General features: G+C 38.0%; 1 protein-coding gene across 1 annotated transcript in view; it reads right to left on the bottom strand.

Annotated features, from left to right (window-relative positions):
* LOC138147885 (centromere protein J-like) overlaps positions 1-19139 on the bottom strand; it is a 51141-nt gene that overhangs the window by 18844 nt on the left and 13158 nt on the right. The window contains exons 4-8 of the mRNA XM_069070548.1: positions 16319-16484; positions 14186-14401; positions 10888-11046; positions 5193-5304; positions 4828-4928 (exon numbers count right to left, since the gene is read on the bottom strand). Coding sequence (XP_068926649.1) covers positions 4828-4928; positions 5193-5304; positions 10888-11046; positions 14186-14401; positions 16319-16484 — 754 coding nt within the window. The remainder of the gene's footprint in view (positions 1-4827; positions 4929-5192; positions 5305-10887; positions 11047-14185; positions 14402-16318; positions 16485-19139) is intronic.

Genomic DNA, 19139 nt, shown 5'->3' with positions numbered 1-19139 from the left:
CAGACTACTCTAGTATCTCTACCACCACCACCAACCACAAAAAAAAAAAAAAAACCCATATCCTTCCAATGTAGTATTAAAATAACTTTCAGGTGTGATCTGTGTTGGTAATCTTTGATAGAGTGGTAAAATAGAGATGGGTAGACAAATGATGTCCCAGTATTCAGAAGGCAGGGGGAAGTGAATTGTGTAAATTCTAGACAAATGACCTTTATATTGATGTCTGTGAAACTCTAGAGTATGTTATGAAACTGTTAGTTCCACAGATTAGTCATATCCTCTTAGAGCTGGAAGAGAGCTTGGAAGTCATTTAATCAACAGTCCTCTTTTTACTAATGAGACCCAAAGACATGAAGGGATTTGTCCAAAGTTACATAGCTGGTGAAAGGCAGAACCAGGAGAAAGCCTCCCATCTCCAAACCCCCACCAATGAACAAGAATTCATGAAGCGTTGACTCTGTGGATCCACCCTTCTTCAGCCACCACCCCACTTTTCTAAACTTTTTTCCTTTTTTTTTTTTTTTACCACTTTCTATGATAATGGAGAGATAGCTGTAAGAAGAAAATACTCCTCTGTAGTAGGAAGCAGGGGATTCCCTGTGGTAGGAAAGAAATAAGTAAATGAAATCTTGATATGTCTATCCGGAGGAACTTAGAAAGGGTATTGGGGACCAAGAGGAAGCACTCTATTCTGTTCATGAAGAACAGGAAATGCTGGACTAATTTCATTTCCCTTTGTGACAGAATTATTAGGGAACAGGTGTGGCATAGTGAAGAAAGGGCCAGCTTCAGAACCAGGAAGATGTGACACATACTGGCTATGGGACCACGGGCAAGTCATTTAGCCTCTAGATGCCCTAGGCAACTTTCCAAGACTGTAAATTGCAGAGAATATGCCAATCTGCCTCTGCAGAGGGAGTTTCCTCACCAGGGAATTCCCCCGTTCTTATGGAATCACAAGTCCAATGCCTTCCCCTAGCACATGATAGATCAGGGGAAGTGTTGTTTGTCATCATCGTCTTTCTGAAAAGAAAGAATCCACCCATGTGAACAAAATGGAGAAAAGTGGAATCAATTCCCTTGAAATTGATGAAATTTCACAATGAAATTCACAATGAAAGGGATTCATGTCTCCTTGAAAAAACTATACAAATCGATGTTGACTTCTGGATTTCCATCCATCTGGAGGAAAGGCCCTGCTGACTTGATGCAGGAAGCAGAACAGTTGTTTTGATTCTGTTTTCTCTACGAAAGAAAACAGTCTTGTTTTTGGAATGGTAAGTGTAAATAAAAATGGTTCACAGGATCAAAGATACAGAACTAGAAGAGGCCTTATGGGCTAGCCAGCCCAATCCCCTCACTTTATAGATGAGGAACTCAGAGAAGTTAAGCAGCTGCCCAGAATCACATAGGTAGCAACTGTCAGAGAAGCTTTATGAACTCAGGTTTTCCTGACTCTAGTCCCAGCACTCTGGCCATTGAAACCAGTTGACAGCCAAGACAACGAGGACTATGGTAAGAGAGGAATTTATCATCTATTATTAATCTATCCATTTATTATAATTAATCTATTATTAATGACTTCAAATTGCCAGGCCTCGACAAACTACATCCCAGAAAGGATTACTAATACACTGTCATTTTTTTTTAAATGAACAAAAAGGATGCTTCAAGTCTGAAGATGAACAAATGTTCCAATTTAAAAAATTTTAGAGCAGGATTCCAGAAATTATAGGCCAGGGAGCTTGACTTCAATTGCTGGTAAAATGCTGGAATGTATTAGTAAAGGGATGATTTGAAAACAGAAGCAGTGATCACAAAGACTCTCATAAAGAATACAATGCTAGATTAACCTTAATTCCTTTTTTTTTTTGGACAAAATTATCAGACTGATATATCAGAGAAACATCATAACTACAAGAACCTTATTTTAATAAACTACTTGACAAAGTTGCCCTTAGTATTTTGGTGTATGATATGGAAAGATGTTACTATAGCATATATATTAGGTAGGTTTGGTGAGTGTGGAACAGGATGAAGGACTGAAGCCAGGGCAGTAATAATGAGTCAGCGCTGGTTTGGAGAGAAGTCTCCAGGGGAGTATCTCAGAGATCTGCCCAGGACTCTGTTCTGTTCATCATTTTTATAAGTATCTTTTATGAAACACATATGGCTTGATTATCAAATACGAAGATGGTACAAAGCCAAGGGAAAAAATGACATATCAGATGACAGAGGCAGGATTAAAAAATCTCAATAGCTAATAAATGAAATTTAATAGGAATGAATGTCAAATTCTGTGCTTCGGCTCAAAAATACCTGCACACATACAAGATGGGGGCAACATGGATCATTAACAGTTGGTGTGAAGAAAGGTCTGAGGGTTTTCTCCAATTGCAAACTCAGTATGAATGAAGCATGAGACCTTGGGATGGATTAATAAGAGCATCATATCCAGAATGAGGGAGCTGATAGCCCCATTGCACTCCATCCCAGTCAGATCACATCTACAGTACCATGGATTCTAGGCACAGCATCAGAGGAAGGACACTGACAAACTAGACTGCACCCAGAGCAGGACCAACCAGAATTGCGAGAGGATGAGAACCCATGCTGTAGAAGGATGAGTTGAAGGAACTGTGAATGTCCTGGGGAAGAGAAGACTCATTTGAAGAGTTATACAGTCAGTCAATGGGGGATTAGAAGTAGAAGCAAGAGGAAGGAGTTGCAGAAAACCAAATTTTGGCTTCATATAAGGAAAATCTTCCTAACGGTTAGAGGTGTTCAAAAAATGGGAAGGGCTGCTTCAGGTATTAGTGGATTCCCTGTCCCCAGATATGTATGAGTCATGGCCAGGTGACCACTTCTCAGGAATGTTACAGAGGGGATTCCTGTTTGCCTGCAGGTTGAACTCAGTCACCTTTGATGTTCTTTTCCCAAGTAGATGAGTCTATGACTCATCTGAATGAAGGACCCTGCCCTTCATTTTAAATTAATTTTTAATTAGCTAATTAATTGATCTTATTAATTATTTTGCTAAAAGCATAGAAAGCATGTTTATTAAATTTGTGGGTGGCATAAAGTTGGAGGAATGGCAGGATACATATACAAAAAGAAAAAAAACCCAATAGAATAGAACAATGGGTTGAATCTAAGTAGACAAAATTTCACATGGAAAGTAAAGAAAGTCCTTTGCCTGGATTCAAACACTCAATAAGCACAAGATAGGAGAGGGCCCAACTTGACAAAAGTTGCCATGGGCAGAGGAGGGGGGAAACACAGTCTACCTTTGGAGTTGTTTTTCAGACTATAAACTCAATGTGATATGGCTACCAAAAATGCTAATGAAATTTCAGGATGTATTAACAGAGGCAATAAAAGAAGGGAAGCGATAAAATCATTGTAAACTCTGTTAAGACTGCAGTCAGCCTATTGCTCTGGATACCGAACTTTAAAAGAACTAATTGAAAACTGGATCCAGCCACATCACAGTGATAGGAAAAACAACTGAAAAATCTGAGGAGGTACCTGATTTATTTGCTCATTTCTCTATTTAGCACATTTTGGTTTGGTTTTATTTTGTTTTACAAATGCATAAAATATTACAAAAATCATTGGCAAAAAACTTTTTTTTTGTGGTTGACAGCACCGTAAGGATATATTCCCACTGCATGGGATTTTGATAAGGAAAGGGGCTAGGCCTGTGATTTCAGTAGCATAGGAAATTCCCAGATGAGGAACATCCCTCTCTCAAGGCAGGTCAGTACCATCTCTGTAAGTTACCATCTTAGCAAGGTGCCTAGAGCTTTGAGAGGTTAAGTCACTTGTCTGGGTCACATTGCCATATGTGTTAAGAGGCAAGACTTGACCCCAAGTCTTCCTGGGTGGAAGACCAAGTCTCTATTCACTATGCCATGCTGCTTCTCAAATTTATTTAAATATAAAGTTACTAAGTAGTGACAAGTATTTGCATTGATGCTTAATGTTTGTCTAATAAAGCATGTAATTAAAAAGGAAAGATATGAGGATGGGAGGTATGACCAGTCTTCAAATATTTAAAAGACTTATCATATTGAAGAACAGTTTGATTTAACTTCCGTACTTTCAGAGCTTAGAGCTAGGTCTTAGTTACATGGAGGCAGATTTCATTTTGATATACAGAAATATTTGCCAATAATCACAGTCTTCTAGAAATTAAATGTTAAATCTCAGGAAGTAATGAATTCATGATTCTGAGAAGTGTATGAGAAAATACCAGCAACCACTTGTCAGGCATATTGTTGACCAGTTTCCTTCACTGGATAGCGGGTTGGACTAGATTATTTTTAAAGTTCTTTCCACCTTTTGAATTCTATAAGATACAGTTTGAAATAAGATGTGGACCAGTCCTGGGGACTTAGAAAGCCTTCTGTTACACAGATTTTATTGTCAAATTTGACCTGAAATCATAAATTGAAAGTTTCGCTCATAGTAACATACTTCTTGAGGGGAAAGGTGAAAAATATCTTAGAATTTTAATATTTGTAAATAGTATGGTTTTTTCAACACTTTCCTGATCGTTAAACAACTGAGAATTAGAAAATGACTAAGTTCATTCATTTCTGCAATATCTGACTGAACCCAAAAGGTAATGAGGACATTTACCTAACCCAGTAGCCTATAGGTTAACTTGATTTTTTTTTTTTTGTTTTTTAGTTCTCTAAAGGATATGGAGAGGGTGCCATTGACCTCTCACCCCTAGAAAATCTACTCATCTTGGAAACATATTTAGAGGTGTTCTAGCCCAAGAGCAAACTGGTTTTATGGAGCAAGTCTGACCTTGACTACCTGAAAGTCTTCATTCCGACGGAAGACAGAGGACCTGTGATCATTATTCTGAACCTTAAGGAGTGCATCTTCATAATTCCCAGAGGTCAATGGAGACCTGTCTAGAAGGAAAATAAGTTTGATTACAAAAGGACAGGGAGGTTGTCCTACACGACATCACAATCACAAAGTTATTATAAAGTCCTTTTAAAAAAATGTTGGCTATCAAGGGGAGGGAGTATTTTTCCCAAGATGGTCATGACAAATAATGATCAAGATGACCATATACATGGAATATATATGGCCCCCAAAACAACAACAACAAAAAAACATATTTTAAGGAGTTACTCAAACTGGACAAAAAGTATCCCTCTTTCAACTCTTACCATTTTCATAAGCTGCCAAGCTTTCTTCATTACACATGGCAAGTGGGGAAACAGGCACTGGTGATTTTCTTGAATGTGCTTTTTGCAGATTTTCTAGAGATCGATGGATGACCTGAAAGTGAGGCAATACCCATGAACCAGAAACTCTTAAAAGAAGGACAGTTTTAAAAGTTACACACTGAATTTATAATATCCTTAACAAGTAAGGGATTTCATAAACAATCCACTTTTCTGTTCCAATCTAGTAAGTGGAAAATGCTTGTTTTACTTGGTGTTTGTTAAATTTAGGATAAAAATTTGTTTCAATTTGCAAAGAATTTGATATTATTATTTACTGTGTCAGATATAGATATGCTTTTGCCTTAAGGTACAAACAGACTTCAGCTTCTTTTAAAAACTATGTTCATCAGTCAGTTAGACAGCATAGTACCTACTATGTACCAGACACTATGGGAATATAAAGTTAATTTTTTTTTTAATTCATAAGATATACAGGCACTGGGGCATAGAGATCCATCTTGCCCTACTGGAATGTCGGAGAGGGGATGAGGGAGGATATAGGAGAGAGCAGATTGGGGGAGGGGATATTCAAAATATGCTGTTTTGGGGTGGTGGGTAGGGGAAAGATGGGGAGAAAATTTGCAACTCAAAATCTTGTGGAAATGAATGATGTAAACTAAAAATAAACATAAAATTAAATTTAAAAAAATAAATAAAAATAAAAATAATTTTTAATTCATCAGAAAGCTATTAGCTATTTATTTTTATAGTTACCCATATCAGCTCATAAATTACCATAATTCAGGGCCTACACTGCAATCAGTATTGTGGTAGGTACCATGGGGATAACATGAAAATACATCAATAATTTCAATATAAAAATGAAGTGTATTTTTTAATATTTGTCCTAAGAGTTCAAGTAAAGACTGATCAATAAATCAATGGCATTTATTAAGTGTTTACTCTCTAGCAGGCACCATGGTAAGTGCAGGATATCCAAAGAGAAACACAAAACGGTCACTGTCCTTGAGAAGCTTAGGTTCCATTGAGGGAAACAATGCATAATATGGGAATGCATAGAAAATATATGCAAATTAAATGCAAAATATTTTGGAGGAGAAGGAGGAATAGGACATAGCTGGAAGGATCCAAAAAGGCCTCATGTAGGAGATGGCACTTGGGCTAAGCTTTGAAGGGAGCTGGTAATATAAGAAGTGTACATGAGAAGAGAGTCTGTTTCAGGCATGGTGGAGAGTCTGCACAAAGGTAAAGCGATGGTTCATTAAATATAGAAGGAATACCAAGGAAGCCAATTTGGCTGGACCATGGGCATGGGGCACAGTTACTATTTAATGTAATAAGACTGGATAGGAAAAATGGGGTCAGGTTGTGAAGGCTTTAAATGCTTACTAAATACTAAATAGTAACTGTTTCTCTTTTGGCCAGGAAGCCTGAGGGTTCCCCCCTATCAGTTTGATTTTTTTCTTTTTTTTTTTCTTTCTTGATTAAATGGGTCACCCCCTTGATTAACTTCTTAAAGAGGCCTATTGACTAAATAGGCATTACCTCACTTTAAGTGAGAACCTGAAAATACCTTAGCCTACAAGGGCAGGGTCTCCCAATGCATCCTTGGCCATCTCCAGTGGTCCTGATGAATATCTAGCCACTGGACCCAGAGGGCTCTGGAGGTGAAAGTAAGGTTGGTGACCTTACATAGCCCTCCCTCACTCAAATCCAAATCAACTGCAAGTCGTGTCGTCATTTCCCTGATGTCATGGTCCTCTTCAAGAACAAAGGACAAACACACAAAAGGTAATAGGGAGCCACAGAAATTGATTGAGTGTGAGAGTGATGGGAGTATCATATAGCAAGATCTGTACTTTAGGAAAATCTCTTGTGGCTGTATAGAGGATGAATAGGAATAATAATAATAATAATAATAAAGTAATTTAAGTTTTGAAAAACATTCTGCAAGTATTATCTCATTTCAATCTCATAACCACCTTGGAAGGTGGGTTATATTATCATTCTTGTTTTATAGTGTGTCAGGCTGAATTTGAACTCAGGTCTTCCTGATTTGAGGTTCAGCATTTGAGATCAGGAGACCAATTAGGAGGCTATTACAATAATCCAGGCTAATGAGAGGTTGTAGAAGAGAAAAGAAGAGGACCCAATACAGAGCTTTAGGGTATGCCCCAAATTAGGGGGCAGGTAGGGATAGGCAAAGGAGACAAAGGAAGAGAAAGTCAGACAGGTAAAGAAGTAAGAGAGACTGGTGTTACAGAAACCCAAAGAAAAGCGAAGATCCAAGAAGAAAGGGTATTCAACAGTGGTAAATGCTGTAGAGAAGTCAAGAAGAGTCAGGACTGAAAACAAATTACTGCGCAATGGGGAGGTCATCAGTAATCCATGAGCTAATATCTATTTCTGAGCATCTACTCTAGTCAGCACTGTGCTAGGTGCTGGGTGGGGGTTGGGAAAGGTAGATAACACTGAAATGCAGCACAAATTTTTTTTAGTGAATGAATGGGAGTTGACCATGACAGAGCACAAGAAATGAAAAAATGTCAAGGTAATTAGTTCATTGTTTAGCACTTAAAAGCTAGGTCAAGACTAAATGGAACCATAGATAGATAGAACATGGGAAACTTATTATTTTAAGTGAACTATGATACTTCTCCAAAACAATGAATTTATAGTGATCTTGTTAGACCTCAGTATAATTTTTGTTCAATATGAAACTTAAAATGCAGGGTGGAGTCAAGATGGAGGAATAGAAGCAGGTCCTCTGCGCAGCTCCAGCTGCCACCTTCCCCAATTCATGTAAAAGGGGACTCTGAGCAAACTTTGAAGCTACAGAACCCACAAAATGACACAGAGAAGCTAACCTCCTGCTGAGGACAGCCTGGCAGGCAGGCAGGAATTGGACAGCGCAGCGCTCTGGGAGCCAAGCCCAGGCCCAAGTGAGCCCAAGGTTTTAGCCCCAGGGCGGCTTGACTAGCCACCAGCTGGAGGGACTCCAGATCACCAGCAGCTGTGGCTGTTTCCAGAATTATCAACACAAAGATGCTAAGGACAAAGTGAGAAATCAGTGCAGTGTGGACTTTGGGATCCAGTAGTTGGGAGTGCTGCAGCTTTTGCCCCTGGGGCAAGAAGTCACTGAGGAGCCATGGCTGTGCAGCCACCCCCACGTGGCAGCTTCAGCTCCTGGCCTGCAGAGTGTAGGGGGACCAAGTGACCAGTCTGAGGGGTAATCACTCTTGCTTTAACCTGCTTGATCCCAGATTGCAGTATAGGGTGGAGATCCTGGGGTGTGTGTCCAGCTTGCCAGAACATGTGGAGGCTTCAGCAAAGGCTCCCAACTAATATCTCTGGCAGCTGAGAAAACCCCAGCATTTGGGACAAAAGCTCCCCTGTTTGGTGGCAGAGTCCTACTGTGGCAAAAAGCCCAAAAGTCAAGTAATTGAGTGGCAACATGACCAGGCAAAGGAAACAAAGCAAACAGAAGAACCCAACATTAGACTCCTATTTTGGGCACAAAAAGGACCAAAGCATGGAACACGAGGAAGACGGTGAAGTCAGAACTCCTACGCCAAATCTTCAAAGGAAAATATGAGCTGGTTACAGCCCATAGAGGACCTTAAGAAGCAGATAAGAGAAGTGGAGGAAAAATTGGGAAGAGAAATGAGAACCATGCAAGAAAATTACAAAATGAGAGTCAACAGCCTGAATGAGGAAAATCACACCTTAAAAAATAGACTAACTCAATTGGCAAAAGAGTCTCAAAAAAGACAATGAGGAGAGGAATGCCTTAAAAAGCCAAATTTGCTAGATGGGAAAAGAATCTCAAAAGCTCACTGAGGAGAATTATTGCTTCAGAATTAGATTGGAGCAAATGAAAGCTAATGACTTTATGAGAAATCAAGATACTGTTAAACAGATCCAAACAAATGAAAGAATAGAAGGCCATGTGAAATATATCATGGGAAAAACCACTGACCTGGAAAATAGATCCAGGAGAGATAATTTTAAAATTATTCGACTACCTGAAAGCCATGATCAAAGAAAGAACCTAGAAATCATCCTCCAAGAAATCCTCAAGGAAAACTGCCCTGATGTTTTAGAACCAGAGGGCAAAATAGAGGTTGAAAGAATCCACTGATCACTTCCTGAAAAAGATCCCAAAAAGAAAACCCCTAGGAATATTATAGCCAGGTTCCGGAATTCCCAGATTAAGGAGAGAATATTACAAACAGCCAGGAAGAAACAATTTGAATATTGTGGAAACACAATCAGGATAACCCAGGATCTGGCAGCTTCTATACTGATGGATTGAAGGGCTTGGAATATGATATTCTGGAGGTCAAAGGAGCTGGGATTAAATACAAGAATCACCTACCCAGCAAAACTGAGTATCATGTTTCAGGGAAAAATATGATCATTCAGTGGAATAGAGGACTTTCAAGTCTTGATGAAAAAAACAGAGTTGAATAGAAAATTTGACATTCAGATACAAGAAGCAAGAGAAGCATGAGAAGGTAAACAGGGAAAAGAAATCATAAGGAACTTTTCAAAGTTGAACTATTGACATTCCTACATGGAAATACAATAATTGTAACTATGAAACTTTTCTCAGTATGAAAATAGTTGAAGGGAATAGAAATATATGTGTGTGTATGTCTATATATGAGGTTATATGAGCATATGAATACATATGTGAATGTGTGTATATATGTTTATAGGTATACATAGATAAAGGGCACAGGACCAATTTAATAGGAAGGGATGATACTTAAAAGGTGAAATTAAGAGGTGAGAGAGGAATATAATGAGAGGAGATGGGGAGAGACAGAATTGGGTAAACTATCTCATATAGAAGAGGCAAGGGAAAATGATTACAATGGAGAGGAAGAATAGGAAGGCAAAAGGGAATGGGTCAAACTTACTCTCATTGAATTTGGCTTGGGGAGGGAATTAAATACACATTAAATAGGGTATCTCACCCTACAGGAGAGTAGGGGGGGAAGGGGATGAGAGGGGGGATGATGGAAAGGAGGGCAGGCTTGGGGGGAGGGAAGTTGGAAGCACCCACCTTTGAAAAGGGATGGGATCAAAGTAGAGAATAGAACAAATGGGAGGTGGGATAGGAGGGAGGGAAATATAGTCAGTCTTTTACAATATATCTACTATGTTAATATTTTGCATTAGCTACACATGTACAACCTATACTGAACTGCTTATCTTCCCAGTAAGGGTGGGTGACAAGGGAGGAAGGGAATGAATCTGGAATTCAAAGTTTTAAAATCAAATATTCAAATATATATATACTATTATTAATATTATTTTACATGTAATTGGGAAATAAGATATATAGGCACTGGGTTTTAGACATCTACCATGCCCTACTGGAAAAGTTGAAAGGGGTATGGGAGAAAATATGGGAGAGAACAGATTGGAGGAGGGGATATCTTGTGGGACTGCTATTTTGGGATGATGGGTAGGGTAAAAAGGGGGAGAAAATTTGCAACTCAAAATCTGGTGGAAATGAATGATGTAAATCAGAAGTTAATAAAGCATTTGAAAAATGAAAAAAAGAAACTTAAAATACAACTGGAATAGTCTATGATTCTAAGTGCCTATTTTTGGTTTTGGTTTTTTGATTTGTTGGGGTTTTTTTGTGGGGGGTTCTTTTTACCATTTCTGGATCAAATGATGTGATTCTTCGTTCCAGGGCAGATCTCTTTCCAAGAGATGGTGGACTTCTGACACGAAGACTTCTGGAAACAGTTTTTTCTCCATGTTCTTTTGATGTTGCTCTCTTAGATTCCTTTCTTTCTATTTTATTGCTTACTGGCTAAAAACAAAAAATTGTGCATTTTTATATTAACAATTATCATGGATGCCTTCCTCCTCCCCTCAGAATATTGATAAGTGAATTATGCTAGTGACCATGACAACTAGAATAATACAAGTCTTTCTTTGGACTTCTGGTCCCAAAGTAAATCCTCTTTTCTCTAAAACTGAAAAAAGAAAATAACCTAGTAATCATCTTTGAAATTAGGGATACTGATATCCACTTTGAAAAAAAGCTCACCATTCTGTCAAGAAGCATTTGCCAAATGCTTATTGTGTTCTGGGGACTGTGTTTAAGACCTAGGTATAAAAAGAAAAAATAGCCCTTATCTTTAAGGAGTTTATAATCTAATTGGGTGAGATAGCGTGCAAATAATTAGAGTCATACAACCTATATAGAAAGAGGCTGGGAGGTAAGCTCAGAGGAAGACATTGGGGGGAGACAGTAGGGCAGGGATGAGGCATGAGAAGCCTCCTGGAAAAGATGGGATTTGAGATGGGTCTAGAATTTTGATTAAAGTCAGAGAAGCTAAGAGACAGAGATAAGGAATGAGAGCATTCCAAACCCTGGGGTCAGTCAGTACTCTAGGAAGATGGAGTATCAGGTTTGAGAAACACCAGGTTACTCATAGAATACACAGAGAGGAGTAAAATGCAAAAATTCTTGAAATGTAGGAAAGGACTAGGTTGTGAATGGCTTCAAATTCCAAACAAAACACTTGAGAAAATTCAATCCAGGGAGTATTAAGAGCTTATTGGTAGAAAAAGGCATTACCTGAGGGGATATCACATTGTAAATGTATGCTTTCTGACTTTTGTGTCTCAAATAAATGGTAGGTTCAGGAATCACAAAAACTACACGAGTCCAGAATTTGGGGGCCCACAGTCACAGCTGAAGATGTAGTATGCATTCATTCCACAGCATGAGAAGACTTCACAGACTACAACTACAATAGGTCTAAGAGATCATAGGAGGTAGTCTAGTCTTTTAATGTAATCTCATATCATGGACTGCATAGCAACCCAGAAAGATGAAAATATATACTACTGGATTACTTAATGTAGGTAAAGTGCTCCACAAATTTTAGAGTCAACTGCTATTATTTTAAGTAAATCTTTGTAAAAGGTTTCAGTATATAATAACAATGAATAAATGAAAAATAGTAATTGCTTACTATGTGCCAGTTATCATTAAAATAGCTAACTTTTACATACCATCATAAAGTTTGAAAAGCATTTTACAGTCTCCATCTCCTCAAGACATCTTGTGAGGTGGGTACTATTATTATCACCATTTTATAGATGAGAAATTAGGGGTCAGAGAGATTGTGACTTGCCTGGGGTCACACAATTAATAAGGGTGTGGAGCAGGATTTGATTCTAGGTCTTTCAGACTCCATGTCCCAGTCTCTATCTAGCATACCATAAAGTTTCCCTGTAGAGGGCGGCTAGGTGGCACAGTGAATAAAGAGCACCAGCCCTGGAGTCAGGAGGACCTGAGTTCAAATCCAAACTCAGACACTTAACACACTTACTAGTCGCATGACCTTGGGCAAGTCACTTAACTCCAGTTGCCCTTCGAAAAAAAAGCAGAAAAAAAGTTTCCCTCTAGAATAGTGTTTAAAGAGCTGACCTTAGACTCAAAGAGTCCTAGGTTCAAATCCTGCCTCTGAAACTGATTCTGTGACCCTGAACATCACACTTAAGTTCTCAGTGGGCCAGGAAACTCTTTGAGATTACAAGTACTGTATCATGTGCCCATCAGCAATGATAGAGTTCACTCATTGGGAATTCACTATAACTGTGAAATTACAGGTCTGATCCAGAAAAAAAAAATTACATTTCAATTATAATCTACTTTTTAAGCCAAATCTTTAGAGAGAATGGGTCAATACTAACTAAATGTCAAGGTCTGGGGGAATTTTTCTGGTTTTTTGTTTGGGTAAATTGGGTGGGTGGGAATGGGTATTTGTGTGAATGTGTTTTAAAAGAGTATCCCTTCTTCAGTAAAGAGTTACAAAGGGATATTTAGTTGACCCAAGGAAGAAGGGACAGACTAAAAAAATCTATGGAGAAAAAAAAAAATATATATATATATATATTTATGTATCTGTCACAAGAATTTCCTTTCCAAGAGTATAAACTTTAGCAGTCACCTCTAGAGAAATACTTTTTTCAGATGATAACCTCAGGCCTAAGCAGCTCTTTGGACCAGCATGCATTGGTGTTTCCTCATTCTTTGACAGGCTTGAAGGGCTTCCAAGAATCGGTTCTGGTGCCTAAAGAATGGTTAATCAAAAACAAAATGTCAAGGGAAATATTTCACATGGGCACAAGCATAGTGACAGAGAAGTAAATTCTATTTCTCATCTATATGGCTGTGATTGGAATGTTCCATGTAAAATGTAAAGAATTCCCTCTCCACCACTCCACCCCACCATATCTCTTTTTTCATTTATACTTAACAAGATGTATGACAGCATATCCCCCTAGAGGTTAACCCATCTGGAACTCGAATGAATAAAAGGGTCACCTTTGTTTGCTATCCTGATTGTATACTGATTATATAATTGACTTAGTAGGACAGCCCATTCTAGAAATAATGGTCACGTTTTTTTCAACCTCTTTTAGTATATTCTTATTTGAATACATACCACCATCCATGGAGATACATAATGGTTGAAGTGTTTTAAGCAGATAGTTTATTTAAAACCATGAATGATTACTGTCCCACAGTAAACTTGACATCCTACTGCCAATTTGATATATAACAAAATGGGTTATATTTCACTTATAGGTGGGCTTCCCATAGATTATGTCAAATAACAAATGGAAAAAGTGTAAACCCAGAGAGAGATTATGCCTTTTGATAAGAGGCTACTTGGGAGGCCCTAAAATTGACTCTTTTGTGGATTTACTATTATTAAAGATAACTATTATTTAGTTATTAAATATTAAATAGATTTACTATTATTAAAGATAAAGAATTGATTTAAATGAAGTGAGTCCTCTTGCTGTGTTTTAGAGACGTCCCTGACAGAATAAAAGTGAGGAGATGCCATAGGCACTGAGGGAAAAAAGACATTCCCTTGATGAATCATGCTGATTTATTATGAATAACAAAATGTGCCATTGGGTACCAGCGATTCTGATTTCCTTCTTGCAGAATGTAAAGCCAATGATTTCTTGGTGATGTCCAGCCGCTGATGTTCTGAAGCTCGAAGTTCTTCTTGAAGCTCCAGGTTCTGTTTCATTAGGACTTCAATCTGGTTCTGGAGTTTGATGTGAGCCATGGACCACCGGGATTCATTTATCTTGAACTGCTCTTGTAGCCCATTGATCTGCTGCTTTAAAATCTGTTTGTTATTTAGGGAAGAAATAGCAAATCACCTTTCTGTCATCCTTGGCATTATATGTTTCAGCTTGGCACAGCTGAAGGATGAGTGTACTAGGAACCAGGAGACCCACGTTCAGTTCCTGGTATTGCCATTTGACTTTGAAGGGGGAAGTGAACTCTCTGATTTCACATTTATTTAATGATGCAGCAGAAATAAGGTTGTTAATGTCCCTTTTGGCTCTGATACTATATGGTCCTTAGTGTCTAACTTTTAAGGCTCCTTTCTAAAAGAAGAAGAAAGAATATATTGACTTTGTGGTGTAGTAAAATGAATTGAGTCTGTAAGCAGCACACTAGGTCCATTTGTGGGGCACTTAAATTTCTATTGTGGTTTGCTTCTTACAATGCCTGAGATTAAAATGGTCAATTGAGACTAACAAGCTTTGTTATGGGGAAATTCAAAGAGCCTACTACAGGAAAAATCATTAATTATCCTGATCGAGTCACAAGACACAGGTCAAAGATGTCAGGAAGATTAATTTGGTTTTGTGATCTCTAAATCACTGTCCTCATACTTAAAAAAAAAATAAGATAAAAAGTATATGATCAAGAAGCCAAGTGAAATACAGACCCCAAAAGTCTAGGAAATGGCAAAAGTGAACCTGTCAAAGCAAAATATAGTACATTTAAATATGGAGGACGGTGATTGGAATTATATGCATAGCTTTCTCTGGAGACTTCCCTGACACATTTACATCCTGATGGGGCTATGGGGAAAAAGCAAGAGTGAGATGAATGTACGTACAGTGATTGAATGTTTACTCCCCCATGCATTCCCCTGTAGTTAGGAGAGGTATGTGAAAGAATCAGGCATCAGAAAACAAGCTGATCCATGACCAATCAAACTGACCTACTGGTGAATAGAGAGTAAGTAGTGAGCAGAAAGGCAGAGAGACCAGTCTCAGAAGCAGGAGGTATTGAATGCTTGAGTTTCTTCCTTTGTCTGTCATGGTAAGTGTAAGGTCTCTGGGTAGATGCTTGGTAGAATGCTGGGGTTGTTCCAGGGCAGGAAGAGCTGATTGATAAACCATGTTTCAGAAACAGCCCACAGAACTCCTTGCCTGACTATACTGGCTGAGCTCACTCCTTCTTCCCCTGCTCGGCTGGTATTGGAAAGGTGAAAAACCAGAAAATAAGTCAGCAATGATAACAATGAGGAATGAGGGGTGGGGAAATGAAAAGATAAAAAGAAAACTAAGTATTACAAGGCACAACTTCTATCTGTTCAAAATTCAAACAAAATAAAATGACTGGAAAGGTTCCTGTTTATGTCTATTTAAATCTGTCATACCATCCTAAGGATGCCAGATACAGTAAATTTAAGCAAGAGCTAACTCAAAAACTTATCCATCATAATGTCAAAGGAGTAAATAAATAAACATTGAAATCCAGTGCTGAAGTGTCATTTTGTGCTAAGGTATTTTCCAAGATGAGATACCAGGGAAAGAGGTGGCTAGATGGTGCAGTGAAGAGAGCACTATTAGAGTCAGGAGGACCTGAGTTCAAATCCAGTCTCAAACACTTAACCCTTACCAGCCATGTGACCTTGGGCAAGTCACTTAACCCCAATTGCCCTGCCTTTCACCCCTCCAAAAAGCAAAAAAAAAAAAAAGACAGAAAAAAAGAAAGAAAGAAAGAAAGAAAGAAAGAAAGAAAGAAAGAAAGAAAGAAAGAAAGAAAGAAAGAAAGAGAAAGGAAAGATGGAGTCAGACTTAATTCAGAAGAGTCTTGGTAATAATAAACAATAAGACAAAGTTAAAAAAAAAAAAGGAAAATAGAAATTGTGCCGATTGTGTGCATAGGTAGTAAGTGAAGGGTTGTAATAGAGAGAATTTTGTTTGTTGCTTTTCCCTGTGCATCATGGAGTGCAACTCACCAACATCTCCTTTGTGTCATCATCCTTCCTAGAGATTCTAAATGACTTTGTCCATTTTTCCAGGTTTGCCTTTGTAAGCTGTGTTCGGGGATTTTCTTCTTTCCAGTGTTCATCTGAAAAGTTCACCTCTTTGCCCTTTTCTGCCTTGAAGTGACTTATTTGTGCTCTAGTCAAAAGGAGAGTTCAGGGTCACACACATTACATGTTTATTTGCTTCATGATACATTTTTATATCTACATCTATGACTATATTTCCATGTCCATATGAATATGTCTATCCATATGGATATAGGTATGGATATATCTATCTATAGCAACAAAGAGTTAAGTGGAAAGGAGATTTAGAATCAGGGGACCTGCATACAAATCTTGGCTCTGCCACTTACAACTCTCTAAGCCTCAGTTTCCTGATCTGTAAAATAAGAGGGATGAGCTACATAATTTTTAAAGTTCTTTTTTTTTCTGGCTCTAAGCTTTAAGATAAGATCCAAAGGAACTCAGTGCTTTCCCACAATGTCTTGTCACTTTTGAATATTAACAACATAAAAGCCATAATCACAGTTCTCAAGTCCCTTATGATGAAAAGAAGACCCTGAATAACAAAGGACAAATTCTCTACTCTAACCACATTTATGCAAGGAAGGATGGACAAGTTCTCAAGTAACCTGTGGTCTAAAATTATTTTATTTGGAAACCACTGAATGAAAGATAGATGGAATAGGTCCACAAATGCCATCATCTCCTTTTTAACAGATCCTGGATGTTTCAATTATCCAGAAAATTATTGTACTAAAAAATCACCAGGGTGCAATAGAGTGAAAAGAGTGCTAGATTTGGAGTCATCAGAGACCTGAATTCAAACCCAGTGCTTGACACTGACATTGAACTGTACATTCTTCAATAAATCACTTGACCTCTCTGAGTTCCCCTTGTCTATAAAATTAATATAATGAAAATAATAATGTAGAAACTATTTCAGAGTAATAAGGCACAACATATGTAAAATACTTTGCAAAAATTAAAGCATTGTATTGCTATATCAATGGTTCTTCTGACATCATTGAACTATTTCTTTTTCATTCTTTTCTAAAAAACATTTAAAGAATTTACAACTTACTGTCTAAGCAGCGTGATTTAAAAAAGACTCCAGGGTTCTTTTTTATAAAAGTTCCCTAGAGTTTAATTATTAACCCTGCATTAAATGGCTCTTTCAAATATTAGTTCAGAAAATTACAGAGTCTTAGAGCTTGAAGGGGCCTCAATAAATCACCTGATCCATTTTGCAATGAAGAAACTGAGGTATTGAAATTGTGATTTGTTTATGGTCATGTGGTTATCAGATTTAAGAAAAGAATATCAGGTTTCCTAACTCCTTTTTTTTTTTTTTTGGAGGGGGGAAGGTAGAGCAGTTGGGGTTAAGTGACTTGCCCAAGGTCACAAGGCTAGTTTTGTGTTAAGTGTCTGAGGTCGTATTTGAAGTCACGTCCTCCTGACTCCAGGGCTGCTGCTCTATTCACTGAGCCACCTAGCCACCCCCTGGTTTCCTTATTCTTTGTCCAATGCTTTGATCTACTAAACTTCCTCTGACTTGTCTTTTCTACTTACTGACTCAACCTCACTCCAGGGACAATATTTCACTTTTCAATGCCACTCCATCAAACTAACAGGGTACGTGCTATTAGGCTGGATGGTGATAAAGATGCATCTTATCACTGAACAGCTTGAAAGGAAGACCGAAACAACTCTGAAAATGTGAGTGGAGTCTTCTTGCTGTCGCTTTGTTGGTCATGTGCAAGTGTTCTTAGCTAAGAATATTTTAATTCATTCCCAGCCAGATTTTTAAGACTCAGAAAAAAAAAAAAAAACATCTTTTCAGAGAAATACCAGTCTATACAATACTAGGCACATTTCCGTCTGTCTAAAGAAATATGAGGGCACAAAAATGCTTACGTGTTCTCAGAGCTAACACCTACTGATTGAAGATAATCTCATTTTATAGTTTTAAGGGGGTTGACTGACATTTCTAAACCAGATAAAGATATTACAAGATTCCATCCCAATACTGCCACCCAGCGGTCACAGCCATCGGTGACTCAAGTCAAATCAAGGAGACTTGGAAGCTGCATTAGAGAAGTCTGAATTCATGGGTAATAATTCTCGGGATTCAAATTTCCTGATAGCATTTAATCAAAGAGAGGATAGTATCCATTTATTTTTTAAGTTTAATTTTTAAGAAGCTTTTGAAAAATAGATTTGTGTCTCATCAGTTTTAAAAGCTCCCAGGGAGGAAATTCTTCAACCAATAAAGATCTGCGTCTTCTTGGGCACCTTGTCACTTAGACAGTTACCTGGGGCTCTGAGAAGACTTGCCCAGCATCTGAAAGTCAATCAATGTCAGAACTGGGACTTGAACCCAGCTCTTTCTCACTCTGAGGCCATATTTTTCTCCAGTATACCATGTTGCTTATCCTCAAGAAAGAGATTTGTAATGAACTTGAATTATGTATCTTAATAAGAATCCATAAATGAGCTGATTGATTAACAAGCTAATCAGAAGAAATCCCAAAAATAGAGAAGTTTAGTATAAAATAATTAAATAGATCTAAAAACATTAAAGTCCTATTTTATGATGCTATTATTTTCTTTGCTTCAGTTATATCTGTTTCCTTCAGAATCACACCTAAACCCCTCACTCCTCACAACTCTATTTGCCTTTTCCCAACCCTTCTTTCTAATACACTGATCATGCTAACTCTAGCTCTAGTCCCCAAAGTCACCACTGTAGAGTTTTCTACACTCATACTAACATTTCCGGCATTTT

Source organism: Petaurus breviceps, unplaced genomic scaffold, assembly GCF_028583685.1.
Source record: "Petaurus breviceps papuanus isolate PSGF00001 unplaced genomic scaffold, PetGlider_PUasm1.0 90808, whole genome shotgun sequence".
Lineage (NCBI taxonomy): Eukaryota > Metazoa > Chordata > Mammalia > Diprotodontia > Petauridae > Petaurus > Petaurus breviceps.
The sequence above is the reverse complement of the archived record's forward strand: the minus strand, read 5'-3'. Positions and strand labels throughout refer to the sequence as shown.